Source organism: Triturus cristatus, chromosome 10, assembly GCF_964204655.1.
Source record: "Triturus cristatus chromosome 10, aTriCri1.1, whole genome shotgun sequence".
Taxonomy (NCBI): domain Eukaryota; kingdom Metazoa; phylum Chordata; class Amphibia; order Caudata; family Salamandridae; genus Triturus; species Triturus cristatus.
Genome location: NC_140593.1, coordinates 817,699,545 through 817,717,306, shown reverse-complemented (window position 1 = coordinate 817,717,306; position 17,762 = coordinate 817,699,545). Strand labels below are relative to the sequence as shown.

At 42.3% G+C, this 17,762-nt stretch overlaps 1 protein-coding gene across 6 annotated transcripts in view; it reads left to right on the top strand.

Moving 5' to 3' along the window:
* Positions 1–17,762, top strand: part of RHBDF1 (rhomboid 5 homolog 1) — a 430,268-nt gene that overhangs the window by 395,170 nt on the left and 17,336 nt on the right. For all 6 annotated transcript variants that reach the window (XM_085628414.1, XM_085628412.1, XM_085628413.1 and 3 more), the window contains 3 exons: positions 4,029–4,092; positions 8,753–8,847; positions 13,247–13,322. In XM_085628414.1, the coding sequence (XP_085484540.1) occupies positions 4,029–4,092; positions 8,753–8,847; positions 13,247–13,322 (235 nt within the window). The remainder of the gene's footprint in view (positions 1–4,028; positions 4,093–8,752; positions 8,848–13,246; positions 13,323–17,762) is intronic.

Genomic DNA, 17,762 nt, shown 5'->3' with positions numbered 1-17,762 from the left:
GAGCAGTGCTTAATTTGTAAAAAATTAAGTGCCAGGGCCCTTCTGGAAAGGGCACTGCAGTCTGCCCCACTCATACCCTGCCAGCTGCCAATGACAGTACCAACATATCTGCTAACCATCGCACTCCTAAAAGTATGACAATTCACACTATTTCATGATACGCAAAGATATAATAATGGCATGAGAGGCTGGTATTGTTTATTTTCAATGTATATTGACTTAATAAACACGGTTGGTGTGCTCATCTCAAAATTGAACAGACAGTGGCACCATGTGGTGGACTGTCACTCGAGCCGATGCTGATAATTAAGTGCCAGTGCCGAGCACCGGAAACCACCGGCACAAATTAAGCACTGGACCTTTGTGCCTGGACCCAGGTACTCCTTCCCTTGTGAGTTGACAGCTCAGGGAAAGCATTGGCTGGGTCAAAATATTTCTTTACTGCTGAGTTGATGCTTCGTCAGCCTTCATTTGTAGGCTGGCAACTACTCTCCGGCTGTCTGCCCCAATCTCTCAAGGGATGTGGCATTTAATCTTATTTCCTTGGTTTGCCCTTTGCAGCCTATTTGTACCATGAAGCTATTTTGGTAGCAGTGTGCTCTACAAATCATAAATGCAGTGTAGTGTAATGCAGAGCCACACAATCTTTCTATTCCCTGACTGCCCCCGGGATCCACCACATAAAGCCTCTTATGACTTAAATATACACCCTAGTCAAAGGAGGGAAGCGGTTGTGGGACCCAAGACTTTTGAAAACGAATTCAATTGGTGCATTGTTGCCCCCTTGCCAGGAGATGTTTCTGCTGATATTTGTGGGGTTGTGGTCATATGGCGCCCAAATACCTTTGTAGCTCAGTAGCAGGCACCACTCCTTTTCCTGGTTTGTCGTTTCAGCCTAGTCTGTGTGGTCACTCAATCCAGAGTTGTTATGGAGAATGTTAGCAGGAAACCTTGGATGGGATGTATTATTCCATCCCAACAGCTCACTGAGGATGACGGGGTGGGGTTGTAGAGGAGAGAAGCTGTGAGCAGTGATTGCTTGGATGGTGTGACCGGCCAGTAAGTATTTCTTGCTTTGTTTAGGGCGCCCCGTATAAACTCAATTAAGGGAACTCGATTCTTTTGAGCCATTGGTGAGGAAAGTATCTTTGCTCATCTCTCAACATTATCCACTTCTCCTCTTTCTTGTTCTTGTTGCTCGTGAGACGATAAAGTGGTAAATATAGTACAGCTACAACCAGGGGTTGTATACACTAGGAGAGTTTTCACTGTTACATTGATGGCCTTGGTTTGCAAAGGGTCCACATTTGGCAGTTTTGTAGAAGCACCGATTCTTTACATTGTGCGGTGGAGCCCAAACTGACACCTTTTATTTTTGTTGATTAGATGCACACATGCTTGAGGCAAAATGTAAGCTATAATTAATTTAGATTTCCCATCTGATGTAGCATCTGCATTAGTCTTCCTTAAACTCTAATCTCCAGACTACAAAGAGTGCAGACTTGAGAGTACAGAACCTGTCTGCACTGAAACAAACTAGACCATGCCAAGCCAGTTTTGAGCGCTCTACACTGGCTCCCTGTGGAATACAGAATATATATAAACAAAAGAGTCCACGGGTCCAAAAAGAGAAAGAAAAAGAAAAGAAGGATGTGAAAAACTGTGTGCAAGAACACGTTAACTGTCTAGATAAAGAAGTCCTCAGAAAGAGGACCTAATCCCATCACCCACCGAAGTGGCACGCTTCATCATATGGGATCTCCTCTCAACCGCAGCCTAGTACGATTGAGGAGCTACAACTCCAAGCCTTCGTCAAGTGCCAATATTAAAAAAGTTAATGAAGGCGTAGTCCTTAAATTGTTGAACACGCGTCAAATGGTCCAAACTTTTTTAATATTGGCACTTGGAGTTATTCACTAAATAGTTTTCTTTTCCTCTCTCCTCGTAGTCAATTTTACTGGTATCTACACTGCAACACTTATCATTCGTTCACCACACCAGAGGTTAGCTTCATCGATCCTTTAGGAGATCTAGTCCTCATAGCACTGCTAAAACATCCGCGAGCTCCTCCATTTGACGAAGGCTTGGAGTTGTAGCTCCTCAATCGTACTAGGCTGCGGTTGAGAGGAGATCCCATATGATGAAGCGTGCCACTTCGGTGGGTGATGGGATTAGGTCCTCTTTCTGAGGACTTCTTTATCTAGACAGTTAACATGTTCTTGCACACAGTTTTTCACATCCTTCTTTTCTTTTTCTTTCTCTTTTTGGACCCGTGGACTCTTTTGTTTATATAAATTGAGTAGGGGGACTTATCCACGTGGCCCGTTAGTTTTCCCTCAGACCCCACTATCTATCTGCTTTCACTGTGGAATACAGAATATAGCCTTATAGCCTGCCGTAGCGGGCTGTACCAGGCCCGAGCCGAAGGCGAGGGACTTTAATAGCTGGTATAGCCCTGCTACGAAGGGCTATAAGGCTATTAGAACATTCTGCCAATAGAGGGCAGAATGTTCTAACAAATAAAACAAAGGTTTCAGGGAGCGCGAGGGGATTCAAATCCCCTCAGGCTCTCTGAAGCCTTTGTTCACAGTCAGAGCTGTGAACAAAGAAGCATTGGAATGTTGGAGCTCGGGCTTATACCAGCCATTATAAGCCCGGAGCGCTCCATTGTTTTCAATGGAGCTTCCAACATTCCAATGTTCTAATCAAAGTTGAAACCCACTACATCGTGCACAATAGGTACTGAACAAACATCTGAGGTATCGTCAAATCCGGGAGCACCGTACGCCCTAGCCAGAGATGTACGGTCAGCTGCCTCACATTTAATCCTACCCCAGTCCTTCAGAAGAGTACAGCATGGAGCCAGATCTTTGCGGGCCAAAGGCCCAACACTTTGAAACACTTCATTCCACAGCTCCATTCGTGCTCACCTTCCTGCAATTCAGGAAATTCCTGAAAAACGAGTCTCCCAGAATGAACAATGCCAGATACACTAGAATCTTAAACACAATGGTGGACTCTAAACTCTGTGCTTTGCTATGTAAAGTTTAAAGTTTTGTTTTGTTGCCTCCGAGCACTCTGACGTAGCACAGTTGATGAGTGCTGCTATATAATATTCACAAACTAAAAAAAGCATTTTGCATATCTAGTAACATTATGTGATGACATAATGTTTCTCTTTCTGATCGTGGAGAATCTATGACGATTGGGACATTTAATTAATGCTGTAAGATAAGAGCATAGCTTGCCCTTGCTGCTTGAGGTCAGCGGATGCTTAAGGTAGACACTCAGCAGGTGCCAGTGCCACTCTAGTTGCTAACATTCTAGTTCCATTTTCAGTTTCTGCTGTGCTGGCAAGTAAATGATGTTTCAATGTCAGTGGCATTAAAAATGTACGCACAAGTAAAACTGTCAGCCAATGATGGTTGAAGTTTTACATGTTTTAAGGCCTTTTGGTGCTACTGTGTTGTGCATCGTGTCTCTTTTTATCGGAGACATCCCTCTGCATGCATAAATAATTAAAAACGGATTAATCCCTTATCACTAAGTTTGGTTTCCTTAATAAAAGAGGTGTGATAGAGTAAAACAGGAAGCATGGCAGTGTCATTGTCTCCAACTATGACAATCCTTGGATTCATGACATTTTCAAACAAAAAAAATAAGTTCAAGAAGCCATCCTGAGGGTGGCTTTATTGCTTATAGTCCTGATATTTGATGTGGATTGACTCTTCCAGTCAAAGAGCAGCCAAGCCGGTTGGCCATCCCCTTGCAGTGGGCATTTGCATGATGGGGCATGTGCTAAAGCGAGTATCTTGCAGTCAAATCCAGGAGTTTGTAATAAACTCTTTTGTTGCACCGCACTACCTGAGTTACACCATTCCAAATAGTACACTACACCACTTCAGTTACACAATTCAAGACAGTTTATTGAAATCTAAAAATGAACATTTTATTGAACAGCTTTAAGAACCTTTGTCATCTTATAGAAAGTTATAGGAAGCCACAACATCTTTCTTTTTCTCTTTCAGATTCTGTGATGAGCCTGCCTCGAATGCCCTCCATGAGTGGCCAGACGACATCACAAAGTGGCCGGTAAGGTGATATGCAAACATGATCATTAAAATATGATAGTAAATAATGTCCTAGTAGATCATTTTCCAGTTGCAGTTTTAAACAAGGCTTATTTACCAAAATAATACAGAACGTGACAATGAAGGAAAATATCAAAAAATGATGCACTTCCACAAGATTTTGCTTTACAGGTAATAATGCTGTAGCTGGGTGGTAGCATAGCATCTTGTCTGCTGCCGCAAGGAGAGTAACTTTGAGCCAAAAGTTCAGACAACTGAAATAAAACAGAAAAAGAGAGCAAGGAAATGATTGGCTGCTATTTAATTTGGGCAGAAAAAAGCATGAAAAAAAAAAGTAACGGAGAGGGGGAATGTTGTACAATTCTTTCCTAGCATTTAAAAATAAAGGGGGGGATAAAGCCCCTTCACATCACCCACATATTATTTAAATATTTGTAATTTTGTTGAGGAACCATTGAAATCATTGTACTGCACTGTTTTTTCAGACGTCATTACAACCTTTGTAACCCTTTCCTGCCCTAAACTGTGTATCATGCATAAAAAAGCATTTTGTATATATTCATTGTTGCTTTTTTAGCAATCGATGACAATAGATTCCTGAAATCAGGCGCGGCTGGCACTGGTAAAAGCAGTAGGGCTGGGTAGGTGGGGGGAAGTCGACAGACGGCGGGATATGTAAAATTCAATTTAAAAAATGATAAAACACTTACCTTGCGCTCGCCGCAACGCCGACTCGGGCGCAAGGTAAGTGGTTATATTTATGTTTTTTATTTAATTTTACCTATCCCGTCTTCTGTCCACTCCAACCGTCCCACCCCTCCCACCCCACCCCACCGCTCTTACCTGTGCCGGTCACGCCTGCCCAAAATTAAAACATTCTGCCCCTCCTTACTAGCAATACACAGCCAAGTGCATTTAAATCATTTGTAAAATTGAGAGGCAATATGACTATATCTAGAGTGGCACAGTGTTGCGCCAAACAACCATTTAACTTTAAATGTTTTAGTGGACAGTAATTGCCTAATTATGAGTGGCTCGTTAAATTCCGCGCTGTGCGTAAAACCTTGTTTACTCACGGGTCGGAATTACTAGTTTATTTTTATATATCGGATGCATTAAATAACTCAACATTCGCCGAAATGTAAAAGGGGGAAAACACGGTATTTACCTTATCCTGCAGATTTTGGTGCATTAAACACAACAATCTCCATATACTAAAAATAGGTGTTACTTATCGCACCTGATAAATAATGTATCCCGTGGTATCGTTATTTATCAGGGGTTATAACATCTCATTTAGTAATCAGGCCTCATATTCATTAACTGAAAAGCATTAAAATGAGATTGTTACAAATATTGAATGATTGCACAAATTCATTTGTAGCGCACCCTAGAGAATTTGGCCCTACCCAGAATGATGTTCCCTAATGATATTTATAGATGTTTTTCAGCTGGTAAATCCACGGTCAATTGAAATCTAATTAGATAATTTTAGTTTTCTTTATTTTAAGCAAATATTTTTTAGACCTAAGTAAAATGAACATCTTTTATTTTGATCTATTCTCGTTTGAATTTTTCCACAGTTTTGTGTAGTAGAGCTTTTGTGTTTGAAAAGATGTTCCCGGTTGCCGTAGCCCCCTTGCTCTTCGATCTTTTCTTTTTGGCAGTTTCAGGCAGTCATTAGGAGTCAGACGCATCGACATCCGCAGGGCTAATTTCCAATGGACCAGAGTTCATGACCCAGGATTAGTTGGTGTAGGAATACTGGAGCTAGATTTATCAGGTGCAGAAAAGCAATTGGTAAAACTACTGGATCTCCTAACTATGCAGAAGAAAGATTGACCATATTTGAACCCCACCTGACCACTTGCCACAGGATGGCAGAGCATCCAACTCTCCTGCTCTACTGCAGAGCCTGTCCTGCCTGCCCACATATTCCTGGCGCTCCACCCCATGGCCACACCACGCAACTTTGCCACCTTCTCTCAGCAGGTGGTAAATCTGAGCAGAACAAACCTTGGACTCAAGATTAACCTGCAGAATAAAACCTGGTTATCCCTCATTTACATGTTCATTCCCCATTCCAGGGACTAAAACTTGGAAAGGCCAGAGTTTGGGGAGGATAGGGATAACGGCCATAAGCGGTAATTCTGGCACATCTCCCACATCTAAACTCCGGGGAACTCAAAATGAGATCCTTGGTGTCTGGGGAAGGCGGGCAGGATCTTTCGTGAATATTGTTTTGCTTTGGCCTTCTTGTGCGGCCGTCCCTTCAATCTCTCCGAGGGTGAAGTTTGGAATGCAGATCTGCCACCCTCTATTTGGTTTCTGACAGCATTCTCCCTTAAAAGAGTTCTACATCAACAGGATTGGGAGCGCCAATACCCCTATATAGAACGCCACAAAGAGAGCTCTGTTAAAGGTGAACCCAGTTGCAGAGTTTGTCTCATCTGTGTTTGTAAGTTTTTAGTGTGTGGGCAATGTACGTTTGCCATCGAAAATGCTGTAACATTCACCCCTTTCAAAATCCAAATCACTATTACTTGATTTAAAGAGTTCTTTGAAATATTAAACCAAGCATTGAAAGTACATTTCCTCCAACAAGCGACGTGATCCCTAAGTGTGGCTGGCGTCAGACCAAGAGGAAAGGAACACTGGCTGCTGAGGGTTTTGGAGACAGCCGGTACAGCCCAGTATTGAATTTGCATTGAAACAGAATGCTCACGGGGGAATCGGAACCCACGGCTTGCTGAGGTAGGGCACAGAGTGAGCCATGAGTGCTGGTAAAAAGCAGGCATTGATGAGAGTGGACCAAGTCAATCATGATTAGTGGTTATGATTGGCATGTTAGTCTCCTTCACTACTATTGATCAGAGGATCCTGCTGGACAGGGTCAGATCGGTTGCGCGGGCGATGGAGGAAGCAATGGGCTGGTTCTTGCCGTCCTCGTATATCAGTAGATCACATGTCTGGATCGAGGCTTTTGAAGCTCCAGGTATAGCGCAAGCTCTGGAGGCCCCCAGGGGTCTCTCCTCTCTCCTTAATTATTCCCCATCTACATGCTACTCTTGCAAAAGCTGTTCTTATGTAGACTCACAGCGTTTCATAACAATGACCGTGACAACCACCTGTCTTGGCAGTGCCCCGGCAGTTATAAGACGCATGTCAAAACACTGCATCGCCTTTAAGTACCCCCAAATAATGGATGGGTGTGAACTGGCTTGATCCTTACGGCAACAAATTCAAGCGATTATATCCGACCCGAAAAACCTAACCCTAGCACCATCCACTATAAAACCTTCTCTATTACAGGGTGTTCATTACGAGCATTTTTCAGAGTTGCTGTTTGCGGATGATCCTAGACCATTTGCTGTTCATAAAAGCAACAAGTCAATAACGCAACAGACAATAGCACCTACCTATCTATGATAAAATTGCTCTGGTGAATATAATCACTACTGGATAAGAAAGCTAGAAGAAACTAATGACTGCATTATAGAAACTAGACTAGATAACAGAAGCACGTTATATCTAGGCTTGCCAAAAAATCTAAAAAAACATGATCTGGGGGAGCACAATACCAGAGGGCGCCTCTCTGCATGGGTTTCATTGTCTCCAAAAGAGACATTGCTAGGGCCTAGAAAGAGGCAGCAGCCCCTCCCTCCTACCGCGGAAACATGGGCCAAAGGCATAGATCACTGTACGGAATTGGAATGCCTGAGATATCTGGCAAGGGGTTTCTCCCAGAAACACGTTAAGATTTGGAAGCATTGGGCAGAGTACAGAGGTATACAGATGGAGCCCTGCACAGACAGGCCATGGTCTAATGGCGGGGCCCTTTGTCGCGGCAATGTGTGCACTTTTGAAGAACACACATAGGGGGATCGGTCCAGGCCCTCTTATAATATTGAGTGGTGTTCTAAATGTGGTATTTGTCTTTGTACCTATGTCGCGCATGGCGCACCGCTTCTCACCTTGGTTGTAAAATACATAAAAGATATTTTTTTTAAATCTAAAAATAAATTGCTGGGACTTCCAAAATCTGTGGCAACAGCAGTTGCAAAAGTATCACACAATGATCATATCACATCTGCACTACAAAGACTTCTTTGACTGCCTGTCAGTAGAGACATTGTTCAAGATTGCAGCTCTTGCTCACAAGTGTTTAAGGCCTAGACCACAGCAGGAGCTCTCCATTCGCCTACCAGAGGTTTACTGCTAACACAAGATCATTGCAAACTGGCGGCGGTCTTCCACCGTGCTGGGATGCATGTTCAATAATGACCACCCCATTGAAATGAACTTAGTACCGGGCATCTAGCGATTTAGAAAAAGGTTAACTACTTATTCCTCTATGTAAAGGTTTTGTGGATTCTTGAAGTGTGCTGTAGTTCTAGGGCACCCTTACTGGTCAGAAATGTGTTGATTAAATAAATAGGTAAAATAGGAGGGGAGTAGTTTTAGCTCAAAGAATTGCTTACTGAAAAGGGTCCATGTGAACTGGGTATTATTTTACAATTTACTTAGTAGTATACCGCAAAATTTAGCTTTTCAGTGGTCACAACACGGAGTTCAAGACTACATTCCTTCTAAGATAGAAATATTATGTTTGGACTGAAAATGTGGCACTAAAAATGGAATTTATTTTTGGCTTTTTTCAGATCTGCACCAAAACCACTTACGGAAAGTACCCGAATCATCTGCACATGGACTGTGTCATCACAGGCAGGCCCTGCTGTATCGGCACAAAAGGAAGGTAACGTATGTCTGCTGCGGTAGAACCCTCCATCGAATCTCAGTCATGGGAGCATGACGTTAAACTTAAAGTTGTTCCTGTTTGTTCCTTGCAAGCAACCCAAACTGTATTACAGCGCTTGACGTCAAAGATTTGTTTGTAAATCACGATTAAGACTGTGGTTTGTAATATCTGAGCGTTTAACCGCTTTAGTAATGTCACTGCCCTTGCCCAGTAAACTCTCACAGTGACTGTTTTGTCCTACTTACTTTTAAGGAACAACGGGGCATATTAGCAACGCTTTGCGATAACTATCGCAAAGCGTGCTTAGCGCTCCTTTTCCTAACGCCCGCTATCGCAGGCTTTTATCACGGAGATATCGTGTTATTAGCAACGCGCATCTCCAAGGCGATTAAAATTCCTGTGATAGCGGGGAAATCGCCGTTTTGCAGGGAACATCGCTGGTTTTCCAGCGATGTACCCTGCAAAACGGTGATAACCTTGCTGATACGACCCTGTGGTCGTATCAGCAGAATCCACCCCCTATGTTAGGGGTGACTAAGTCAGGAATTTAGCAGACGTTAGTTTTTGGAGAAAACAGCAGTTTTCTCCAAAAACTAACGTCTGCTAAAATGCTAGGGCATCCTTGCTGATAGCGCGAAGCCGCGTTATGGATGTTCTGACATGTAGTGAATGTCAGGAACGCCCACTTTGCATCTCATTAGAGATGCAAAGGTAGCGTAGTGAAAAAGGGTGCTAACATGTGAATATGCATGTTAGCACCCTCTTGCTGATAGGGCGATGGTTTTATCTCCGCTTTTCTGGCTTTTAAAGCCAAAAAAGCGGAGATAAAGCCTTTGCTGATATGCCCCCAAGTCAGCTATGGGCCAAGCCAGCTTATGGGTCTAAAATGGACCAGCATTTTACATATACATATTTTGTACAGATGCTAAAACAAAATAGATATCCTGAGTTTTAAGGTGCTTTCGCCATATGATGATTAGCGCGAGCGGGCCGAGCATTAAAAGCATCAAGGTGACAATGGGTTCATGTTATCTCGCCACATTCTTCAAAGACGTTATTTGTGTTTTCAAGAAAATGCCCAGACACTGGCCATAGGAGACCTTCTATGATACAACGTGGTCCGACGTAAATTATCTGAATGTTTGTATGCAAGCGGGTCAGTCCTTTCTCTCGGAGAGACACCAAAGCCAGCCATGGGCCAGGAAAGAATAATCACAACTCAGCAGCAGGGTGACCTTGGAATGACATGTCATTCCATTTTTTAAAAATCGATTCCTTTTATGCTTAAGATTTAAAATGTAAATAACTATCATCACTTCTAAACTCTTCAGGATGATAGATATCTGTTCATTTGGCCAGGAAGATTGTTTAAAAAAGATAAAAGGCATACATCTCAGATGGAAACGCCTTCCTGTCTGGATTTTCCTTTGCATTATGGGTATGAGGTAGACTTTGCTTGCTGGTAAGGTCTTTCTGTTGGAAACTGTCTGAATAGCTGTGCTTTCAGGCACATAGAGTCACAGTTGATGAACACCCTGTTTTGACTTGAGTGTAGGTATTGGCTCGCCCATGCCACCACCCACCGCTGTACTTCCAGTGTCATCACTGGCCCTACTTTTCGATTTCAATGGCACTCCAACCATTGGCAAACAACAGCGTGTTGGTAGGGCTGCCACCATGCTGATGTCTTGAACATACTTTTGGAAGGGCTTGCAGTAAGTGGCACATCACAGCCTAGGTAATGCCTGGGACTCCACCATGGCCCCTGTGCCGCTTTGCCGTGAACTCTTCCCAGAAATTCCTTAGAGTCCTTTGGCCATGGTTTATGAAGATGACCCCACTCCTCCGTTTGCACGAGCGCCTTCTCACCATGAGGGAACTGAGATCTGCAAGGCCTTCTATGGATTCCTGAGAGAGGGGAAAGCATGGGATTGCCCATGAATCCTGGTGGCCCATGTCCCTCTCTCTCTGGCTCTACATGGATGGAACCCCTAGGAGTTCCTGAAGTTTGAGGAGGGTGGCACAAATGACCAATGACAGCTGCACCATCTTTAGAATTGAACAGAAAGTAAGAGGGTCTGGTCTTCCCAGAGCCAGAGATTCCCCCATGAGTTTAGTGTGGGTTCCCAGAAGTGGCCTCCTCCGACCAAACTGATACCAGAGCTCCTAGTACTGTGTGACTCGCACAGAACCTCTCAAAGAAGCAGAGAGAGGATTTAACTATGAAAACATCTTATTGCACCTGCTGAGCCACTTCATGGTGAATTGTTTGTTGAAAACTCAGATAAGAGCACTGAACCGAGAGCTTACTTGATCATTTCAGTAACAGCTGGTGCTTGAGGGGTACACTATGCTATTTCAATGAAGTTTTATCAGCTCTTGTTCACTCTAGGGTCTCTCGGCACCAAGATGGAAGACCCGAGAGCAAACCCAGTCTAGCGATCAAAAATCAAAGTGTTCCGTTTCTTCCTGAAACAAAGATAATGGGATATCGCTGGAGATATTAGGAGCATTAGGAGATTTCCTTAAATGCATTCAGTGGAATGTAGGTCTTTCAAATGCAGTGATAGGCAACCAGACCAATATTCTCTCTTCCTGCATGATATCTCAGCGGCATGACTTAGTTTCTGCAATCACAGGAATTCATAGGGTCGGTCTCACTTGATAGGCCAGTCCATGGGCCCATAAGGGTGATTCCACCCAGCATCTGTCATACTTCTGCCAGTCATTTCTCATCCTGAGGCACACTGCCAACTGTGCCAAGCCTAGACCTTTGTTGTGGGACATAATCTGCTGTAGTGTCCAGGAGTGTCCCTGTACATTTGGAAGGAGACCATATCCTTGCAGACAGAACTAAGCAGGATCTTATTTAATAATTAGGAACTTAACAAAAAACTGAAGCCAAGCCAACATGTTTCGCGACCTCGTAAATCATTTGTTGCCTTATCTGGGCAAACACATGGGTTTCTCAAAATATATAACAAGATTTATAGGATACAGTCAACTCATTAGAGTAATCCAGTTTAGAGAGAGGATGACCCTCTTCAATATTATAAAAAAAATGTTTTTCGCTTCAATGCTTAAGTGTATGTGCCCAATTTGATGAACAGAATGATAACCGCCCCCTCAATTTTTGAAACGGCAAGAAAGTCGTGGAGCTCTTATCCGTGTAGTGAAATAGACCGCTGTGAGCATTGATTCTCACGAGTCTCCAAGGCTACTGCGGAACCGCAGAGCGAGAGCCTCACTGCACTGCACCACCCATTGCTGGAATGGATGCGCCTCTGCCATTGCTCCTTACAGCCACAGCGTATCAACAGACTGCTCTGCCAGTACTACACCAATGTGTGCAGTGTGACATCAGACACCGGTGCATTCTGGGGTATGCGGTGAAATGTGTAAATGTATCACGTTTTGTGTGTACATGCTAGTGCAAACCATTAGCAACACTAGAGGTGGGTAAACCAACTAATTTCCAAGGGGTGAGGGATCCAGAGCCACACCAAGAGCTTGGCTTGGCTTTAACAGCCACACACGAGCTGAGCCTTGAAAATATTTGGCATCTAAATCGTGCAACAAACATCTTGTAAAATATGAGAAAGTCTTCTTCAGAGTTCAAAAGTGTATTTCTTAAACATGCGGCAGTGTTTCACCTTAGTACATCAGATTAGATCACTGTATTGAAAGCATTTGTAAAAAGTGATCGTTTTTAAACATGAACTGAGAAGTATTCCTGCCCCCAGAACGAACAGTGTCATTGGTGAACTAAGTGGCAAGTCATTTATTCTAAGTACCCTGTGTGTGGGCTAGATTCTTATCATGCATGGAGCAACATTACAGTGCAGTAAACCAAAACGCAAGAGATTCTTTGCAGGGTGCATCTTGTATTCGTGGTGCTCTCATATCTCATATGTGATAATGAAGAAAAAAGAGGCTCAGTGTAATAAACTTTTTGCCTAGGATCACATAATTTGGTTAAGTGGGGAAGCTGGGATTGAACCCACGTTTTCTAGTTTCAGTTCGTGCAGCTCAGCCACTAAAACGGGTATCTCTTTCTCTCTGCTTGTCACATCAGATATTACTGCATTGTCTTTAATTCGCGGTGCATGAGGGGCAGGCAGAAGGCACATGAAAACTGAGCTCATTTTGGGCTCGATGTTCCAAGAGGACCTCGAGTGGGCCAGAGCCCAGCATCTGACTGGAGCCCAGCTCGAGCTCTCAGTGGCTCGCCCACTTCTAAGCAACACCTCTTATGCAACATGCGGCAGTAATGCCTGCTTGTGTTTATGTAATGCACAGTGTAAACTCTGCAAATACCGACAGCTTGTTTTCAGCTTTTGTTAAAATGTGGATTTATAATGTATGGTACATTTAAGCAAATATGATTCTTTTAAAGGTGTGAAATTACATCCAGAGAATACTGTGATTTTATGAGAGGATATTTCCACGAAGAAGCAACGCTCTGTTCCCAGGTAGGCTTTTGTATGTTTTTGGTTCAGTCGCTGCTTTCAGTATTTCTAAATCACAGCACAATCCATGCAAATCATGGAGCCTCATTTAAACCACTCAGATATCGCTGACCTCCCTGTTCACTTTATTTCAATAAGTTGTGTTGTTTAGCAATAGCAAGATATATTGACTTTGATCTAGCAGTTGCTCGTATGCCATGAGAGACCTCTACCCATGTACCTCACATAGGCACAGCTGATACATGGAATATGTATGAAAATAGTCCCTTTATAGCATTCCACATCCCCTCACAGCTTGCACATGTGACTCTTAGTGGCTACAGGGCAAATCGTTCGAAATTTGGGTCGATGTCCATCTTCTGGTTGGGTTGATGTCCATCTTCTGAGCTAACAAAAGAAAAATGGAAATTTAAACTATGTATATTTTTCTAAAAACAAAGGTATTAATGATGTGCCGTTAAAGTATTTTGTATTCTAAGTGAATTTCTGCTACTCATGTGTTATGATTTTCTATGTAAAAGTCGTTGTTTTGAAGCATGTTTAAAGATGAGGAATATTTGCGTGCACTCCTTACGTCACTACATATACGACCAATGCATGTTTAGTATTACTCAGCGTTCTTTAATATGAGATACAATGTAATGTGCATCATCAGTTGTTTGCCATGGTTCAGCCATGCACCCCATGACAGTCTGTTCGGCCATGCATGCTAGGAATGGTCCGCTTAAAGGGGCTGTGTCACTTCCAGGCAGGACACAGCCTGAGGGCGGAAGCGAGACCCGAGGGGGATCACAGCATTATGTGGTCAGTGACAATGAAGAAATACATTGAAATCACGGGGACTCTAAATAATGTTTGTTTGATTTCTTGTAAAAGAGGTTGTGCTCTCGTTGGTGTCCCTTCAAGAAAGATAATTTATTCTGTGCATAATATTGATATAATAATGATAGCATTTATCCCAAAATATAGCACTCTATTCCATTCACACAAACTTGGGGGCATATTAACAAGGACCAATTGCTGGCCCCACATAGCGGTAGAAATATTATCGCCGGCTATCGCTAAATATTATCGCCATGATAACGCTATATTAACAATACATAGCGCTATGGCGATAATATTTCAGTGATAGCGGTGTTTACCATGGAACATCGCTGGTTTTCCAGCGATGTTCCATGGAAAACAGCGATAACATTGCTGATACGACCCTGTGGTCATATCAGCATAATCCACCTACCATTATTAGTATGCCTTAGTCTGGAATTTAACAGACATTAAATTCCAGCGTTAAGGCCGAGGTAGCGCGATTTTTTTAATCGCTGCACCTCCTTGTTAATATTGCGAAGCTGCCTTCGTGATATTTTCATGTGTTGTTTTCACAGCCACGCCTTCTTTGCGTCTCATTAGCGATGCGAGGCTGTGAAAAAACGGGCTCTACATCAAAGAAACACGCGCCAGCGTGTCCTTGATGATATTGCGATATAATTATTGCCGCTTATCGCCCGAAAACGGACGCTAAAGCGGCGATAATTATATCGCCAGCCCTTGCTAATATGCCCCTTGGTTTTTGCAGTATATGAAGAAAGTGTATTCAAAACGACTTTTACTACAATACACGTCATCTTTAAAATAGGTGTATAATTCCAAGAAAATAATATGAAGTTTCTTATTGGTACTATCACTCAAGTGAATTCTTGCCACTACTCTAGCCACATTCTGTCATCCTGTATCGCATTTCTTAATATATTTTATTATCATGTTTTGTAAATACACTGCAGCGCTGTCCTTAACAGCACTCTACTCAATACAAATTACACCAGTCCACTTTACGATAAAGTCTTTATCGACTTTTTGCATTTCATTGTTACCAGTTTTACATTTATTTAAACACGTTACCGCACAACTAAAATTTGGCCAGTAGGTGGCAGTAAATGAACATTTCCAATTCAAGTGCTCTAAGAAATAAAATTGGAACTTACTGTTGTGATCCACTTACCGACAGAATGATTAAAAGAACTCACAAGCCATGCCCAAGCACTGCAGGCCTGATTAACAAAGGTAAACTCCACTTTTAAGTATGTTTACACTTTTCAGAAATGTTACTACTTTCCAGTATTCACAAACTGTACTTTTCCAGTAACTTACACTTTTGTAGTAACTTGCATCTTTGTAGTAAGTGCAGCACTACACATAGCCAACCACTGGTACTGCAACATCTCACCAAAGAAAATAATGGTGGTAGGGACATACTGCAAAAAGTCTAAGTTACCATGAAAGTGCAGTTTGTGAATACCGAAAAGTAATAAGCTTACTCAAAAGTGTAAGTTACTACAACGTGCAGTTTGTGAATAGCACTTTCAAATCGGTTTTGTAGTAGTACCATGAAACCACAAAATAAAGTTCTGTTTGTGAATCAGGCCCCCTCTTTTTAAGGCAAGGACTGATGAAAGCATATCTTTAGCAAATAACACAGCCTGTGGGGGCCTCAATGCTTCCCTTGTCATCTCCCAGGGCTAGCATGCTGATGTGTGCTACAGACACGTGCTCCAGTTCTGAGGCTCTAATGTAGCTTATAAGTTAAAAAATCGCACACGATTAAGATATCCTAAAGAGTTTTGAGCACCTGAATTGATGTCCTAGACAGGAGGTACTAAATCAGGGGTCTCCAACCTTTTCTGTAGTAAGAGCGACATCTGATCAGTGAAAATCATTGTGAGCTACTGCAGGCCAAGTCACTCGTGCAATGTTACCAGACACCCCCACGTCTAGTTTCATTGAATTTAAACCTAATGTCCATACAGCCTACGACTAGGGTTGGAACAAAATACTTGGGCTAGGGGCACTATGAAAGGACCGCCATGTGTGTCAGTAACAGTGTTGTCTTTGGGGATGTATGAACATGTGTCCGTGTGAATGGGATATATGTGTACGGGTTACTGAGAGCCTATGTCTTATGCATTTGTGGCATTGGAAGACCTTTCGTCATATGTGGCACTGTTACATGTTAATACAAGCATATAACCATTTTTTTAAATGGGAAAAATGTAAAGTCTAGAAAACTTTCTGAAAAAATGTTCATGATATGGAACATTTTTCTCCACTTGCAATTTCTCCCACTATAAATAATGGCTGTATTTTTCAGTTATAAATATGACACCGTGCCTACCAGCCACTGGGAGCAAGACGCCTGCTGTGTGTAAAAGCTACACTTTTAAATGGAAGAAAAATAACCTGAAGAGTTAACTTTATGTTTATAAGGATTCCATAAAACTCATAATTTAAATAATCCTGTGTCCCTGTGTCACATTTACAAACCCCAGGCATCTTTCTGACAGTGGCCTGCTGACAAGCTGTCATGTTTTTAACAGAAAAGTACAGCCGTTTGTTTAAATGGGAGGAACTTAAAGTAAAGAAACATGTTTCATAAAACATTAAGATGCAATTGGCTTAATTGAAAGTGGAGAAAAACATTCAAACTTAATGTTTCATAGAAATATTTTTCTTCACTTCAAATTGTTCCCAATAAAAAAGAGGACTATATTTTTCAGGTATAAATATGGCACAGTGTCTACTGGCTGCTGGGAGCAAGATATCTGCTGCTTGTAAATGCAACACTTTGAAATGGGAGAAAATTAAAATATTAATCATTAAGGTAGTTTTTCATTTCAATTTTCTACCATTTAAAAGTGTTCAGAAACAAACTCCAATATTGAGCTGATAAGTTCTTATTTATGAGCTAAATACCTCAGTGCTTCAGTTCTTCACCTCTGTGCCCTGGGTCATAAATCTTACTCCAGTACTATTCATTATCAGGCACTGCTATGTCCAGCCTGAAAATAAGAATGTAAAATTCCCTCAAGTGGGTGGAGACAGGACTTCAGGCTGCCTCCCTCAACTGGGTGGAGACAGTACCTCAGGCTGCCTCCTGACAGACATTGTATAGTCAGGCCTGAGTGCTGGTAGAGCCTAAGATCTGTAGGCAGAGGTCATGGATCAAAACATTGTGACTTCAAAAATGGCAATGTCAAAAATATAAATAACTCCGCAATGCCTCTAAAAAACGTTAGCAAAACCCATCATAAGTTAAAAAATCACACACGATTAAGATATCCTAAAGAGTTTTGAGCACCTGAATTGATGTCCTAGCCAGGAGGTACTAAATCAGGGGTCTCCAACCTTTTCTGTAGTGAGAGCGACTTCTAATCAGTGAAAATCATCGTGAGCTACTTAAGGCCAAGCAGCTTGCGCATTTTTCTAAGAGACCTCCCCCTACGCCCATCTGTAAGGGCTACACTAGTGTTTGAACTACAGTTGACTGCACAACCACAGATTGTTGTCGTTTGTGTATTGTTGAGGGCAGGAAGGTAATATTTCTACTAACATTACTACAATAATATCATGGCTAGCCAAGTGACCTGATATCGGTTGTAACACATTCACACA